At 50.5% G+C, this 3,287-nt stretch overlaps 1 protein-coding gene across 1 annotated transcript; it reads left to right on the top strand.

Annotated features, from left to right (window-relative positions):
- The first annotated feature begins 432 nt into the window (after window positions 1-432).
- On the top strand, window positions 433-3,078 carry LOC123115196 (uncharacterized). Its single transcript, XM_044536425.1, has 5 exons — window positions 433-712; window positions 842-972; window positions 1,087-1,371; window positions 1,575-2,248; window positions 2,638-3,078. The coding sequence occupies exons 1-5, from the start codon at window positions 433-435 to the stop codon at window positions 2,648-2,650; spliced, it is 1,383 nt and encodes a 460-aa protein (XP_044392360.1). The 3' UTR covers window positions 2,651-3,078.
- Window positions 3,079-3,287: the final 209 nt, after the last annotated feature.

Below are 3,287 nucleotides of genomic sequence, written 5' to 3'. Positions count from 1 at the left end.
CATCCTTAGAAAACTAGACAAATCAAAACAAACTCGTTCTTCGATCGATAAAGAGACCCACGCCTCTGAATTATTAAGTGAAAAGAAAATGTAAGAAAAAAAAGGAGAGACCTACACATCATAGCCGAGCAAATACTAGCGCAAGCTGCCCACGGAAAATATACACTAATAAAAACCAACCGATTTCGCCCCCCCCCCCCCCCCCCCCCCCCCCCCCCGCGCCTCCCAAAACGAACCAACCGTTCCGTCCCCTACCTCCCGCCGCGCGCCCCCTCCCAAAACCCACCGTAACCGCCTTAAGCTTCTTCCTCTCATCGTCGCTCCTGTTCCTCGCCGCCAACGCCCAAGATGCGGCCAAAATTTCCCATATCAGACAAGGCTTTCGAAGAAGCGTACCATATCCTACTGCTGCTCATATAGCACCTGCCGGAGATGCAGGTTTCGTTGCTGCGATCAATGCGGCCACAGCCAGAAAACACCAGAGGAGGAGATTGCTCGGCATTGGAGTTCGCAGAGCCCCGGCTCGGGCCTGTTCTTCTTGTGACGCGGGAGGATCTCGAGCAATTCGATACGAGGGATTGGGAAGAGTACTTCCGGGCGTCCTCGGCGGCGAGACCCTTCCCCGTGGAGGTAGCTCTGGTGATTGCGCTCGCTGCGCTCTCCTTGGTGTTTGCCGTCATGGCGACCAAGGCTCGGAAGAGGCGGCGCGGAGGTGCCGGCGGAGGAGGGGGAGGAAGAAGCGGGAGCGGCGGCGGCGGTGGAGGGAGCCCTAGGCGCGGAGGCCTCCTCTCGTTGGTTCCGAGACGGGGTGCGGCGCTGCTGACACGGCGCGCGTTCGAAGACGCTGGCACGCCGAAAGGCCTGGCCGAGGCCGACGGGGTGCTCTGGCTGGCGCGGGGGCGCGTCCGCGCGGAGATCGAGCTGACTCAGAGGATGATCGCCGGGCTGCGCCAGGCACGCTCCGACTCCCAGGTTAGAATTCTTCGGAGTTCTTGCGGGTATTAGGATTTGTGCAAAATTGTCCCAATTTCTTGCGAGATTTCTTGCGAAATTGAGTTGAAATCGTCTCCACATTGCTTGTTCCAGGAAGGAGCGGCTCCTAAGATAATTTCGACGAAGGCTCGGAAGAGGCGGGGCGGAGGTGGTGGCGGACGAGGGGGAGGAACAAGCAGCGGCGGAGGCGGTGGTGGCCTCCTCCCTTTGGTTCCCAGACACGCGGGCAAGCGGAATGGCCTGGCCGAGGCCGACGCGGCGGTCTGGCTGGCGCGGGTGGTGGCCACGGGGATGCGGGGGCGCGGCCGCGCGCACATCGAGCCGACGCAGAAGATGATCGCGGGGTTGCGCCAGGCACGCTCCAAATCTCACTCCCAGGTGCGAATTCTTCCGAGTTCTTGTGGATATCAGGATTTGTGCGAAATTTGGGGACATTAGGATTTAGGATTTGTGCGAAATTTGGACGAATTTCTCCGGTTTCTTGCGAAATTTAGTTCAAAAATCGTCTCCACATTGTTTGAGTTCTTTTATCCAGTGTTGTTTGAAAGAACCTGCGTCTAACTCAGTCTGCTTGTTCACAGGAAGGAGTAGCTCCTAAGATCAGCAACTTGTCAAGTTATGCACAGAAGCGTGTTAGAACAGTCCCTGTGAATCATCTAGCTGCTATCCCTGAGTGGAAAACTGCTGCATCTGAAGCAGAAGCTGATGATTACAAAGCTGCAACCTTAGCAAAACTGGGCACAACTGTCTGTCGCCTGAACATAGATATCCCAGCCAGTGATGAGTCAGAGAAGATGAGGAAAGAAGTGGTGGACAGGTGCAGGTGTGCCCATCCAGGATCCGAGGACTGTGTACGCGTTCATGTCGGCAAGGCGAGGAGCTGGATCAAGGATCAGTTGGGTGAGGAAGCTTTCAGAAACTGCGGGCTTGATGCGATGGGTGAGCAAGTTGCAGAGTTATGGGCTTCAGTTGACAGAAAGAAACTCGAAGATCTTGACAAGTTGGTTCCACAGAATAAACCCCAGAAGTTCATGGAGACTGCCTTGAAGGAGCTAGGACAAAAGGAAACAAAGGATCTTGCAAAGTACTGCTACAATGTTTTTCTTCCCAGAAGATTGGCAAGCTTGACCAGGGCAGAGCATAAAAATGACGAAGCTGTTGACTGGGAGGATGAAAAGAGTGACCAAGAGGATGACAGGAACGACCGTTCGCCTCGAAAGAAGAATAAAACATCAGGATCTTCTTCTTCCACAAGGTATCAACGTTAATTACATGATGCCTCTGAAGATCTTTTAACTTTCTGCAACATATGCCTGTTACAGGTACAACTAGCTCTCTGAAATGTTAGCATTTGGCACGATGCTTGAGCAGATAGCAAGTAGTCAGAGGCAGCTAGTGCCTGATAAAAAATGACCTGCATCCTTTTTCAAAATTCCTTATGCATTGCATGTCCTGTTAGAAATTTTGAAGCAGACACTAGTTTACTGTGAAAGTCAAGAAGAAGTAATCCTTTGAATCTTGTCTTTGCTCATTTACGTGACGAATCTTGTGTTTGCCTGACGAAATGTTTACTGTGAAAGCAGACACTAGTCTATTCTCATTTGCCTGACGAATCTTGTCTTTGCTCTTTGACTCCTCTGACAGCTGCAGGAAGTAGAAGATCCGGGAGGAATTCGACGAGTGAGCCAACAGTCACAGTGCAGCGGAAGACAAATCGGTACCGTACCTTCATTTGCAGTGGGAAGAGGAATTAGGAAACTTCAGAAAGCTGTTCTTCGTGTTAGGAGTCTGGAGGCAATCAACTGGAAGTACTCGAAAGATTGTACAAGTAGATGATTCTGTCCTTAGTTACTGGCGGTGTGGTGGCGAACACCTGAAGCACCGAGTGAACACATTGTTCATGAGTTTTGTTGTTGTTATCAGAGAGTGGATATAGAAACCTTGCCAGAAATATACGTACATGTTTAGTGGATTCTTTCTGGAACTGAAATTTCTGCGGATGCAGTTTGCTGTTTTGGTGTATGTATCTACGGTTTTCGAGGAATTGTACATGCAGGCTTGAGTTTGAACTTCTGCTCTGACGTACGGTAGTATTCTTCAGTGCCTGTTACTGCTCTCTGAAATGTTAACATTTGGCACAATGCTTCAGCAGATAGCAAGTATAGTCTCTGTTGCCAAATTACTGTTCCATTTTGTTTGTGCCTGATAATTAAAATGAGCTGCATCTTTCTACACGTTGTTTACTTATGTATTGCATGTCCTTGTTAGATTTCCCTGTTGAAATAAATCAGAAA

The sequence above is a fragment of the Triticum aestivum genome, chromosome 5B, assembly GCF_018294505.1.
Source record: "Triticum aestivum cultivar Chinese Spring chromosome 5B, IWGSC CS RefSeq v2.1, whole genome shotgun sequence".
NCBI lineage: Eukaryota > Viridiplantae > Streptophyta > Magnoliopsida > Poales > Poaceae > Triticum > Triticum aestivum.
The sequence above is the reverse complement of the archived record's forward strand: the minus strand, read 5'-3'. Positions and strand labels throughout refer to the sequence as shown.

Excerpts from the sequence above, each read along its gene's own strand:
- LOC123115196 (XM_044536425.1), top strand. The coding sequence starts at position 433 with ATGCAGGTTTCGTTGCTGCGATCAATGCGGCCACAGCCAGAAAACACC. Across the intron at positions 713-841 it reads TCGGAAGAGGCGGCGCGGAG|ACGCTGGCACGCCGAAAGGC; the intron begins GTGCCGGCGGAG and ends GCGCGTTCGAAG. Across the intron at positions 973-1,086 it reads AGGCACGCTCCGACTCCCAG|GAAGGAGCGGCTCCTAAGAT; the intron begins GTTAGAATTCTT and ends TGCTTGTTCCAG.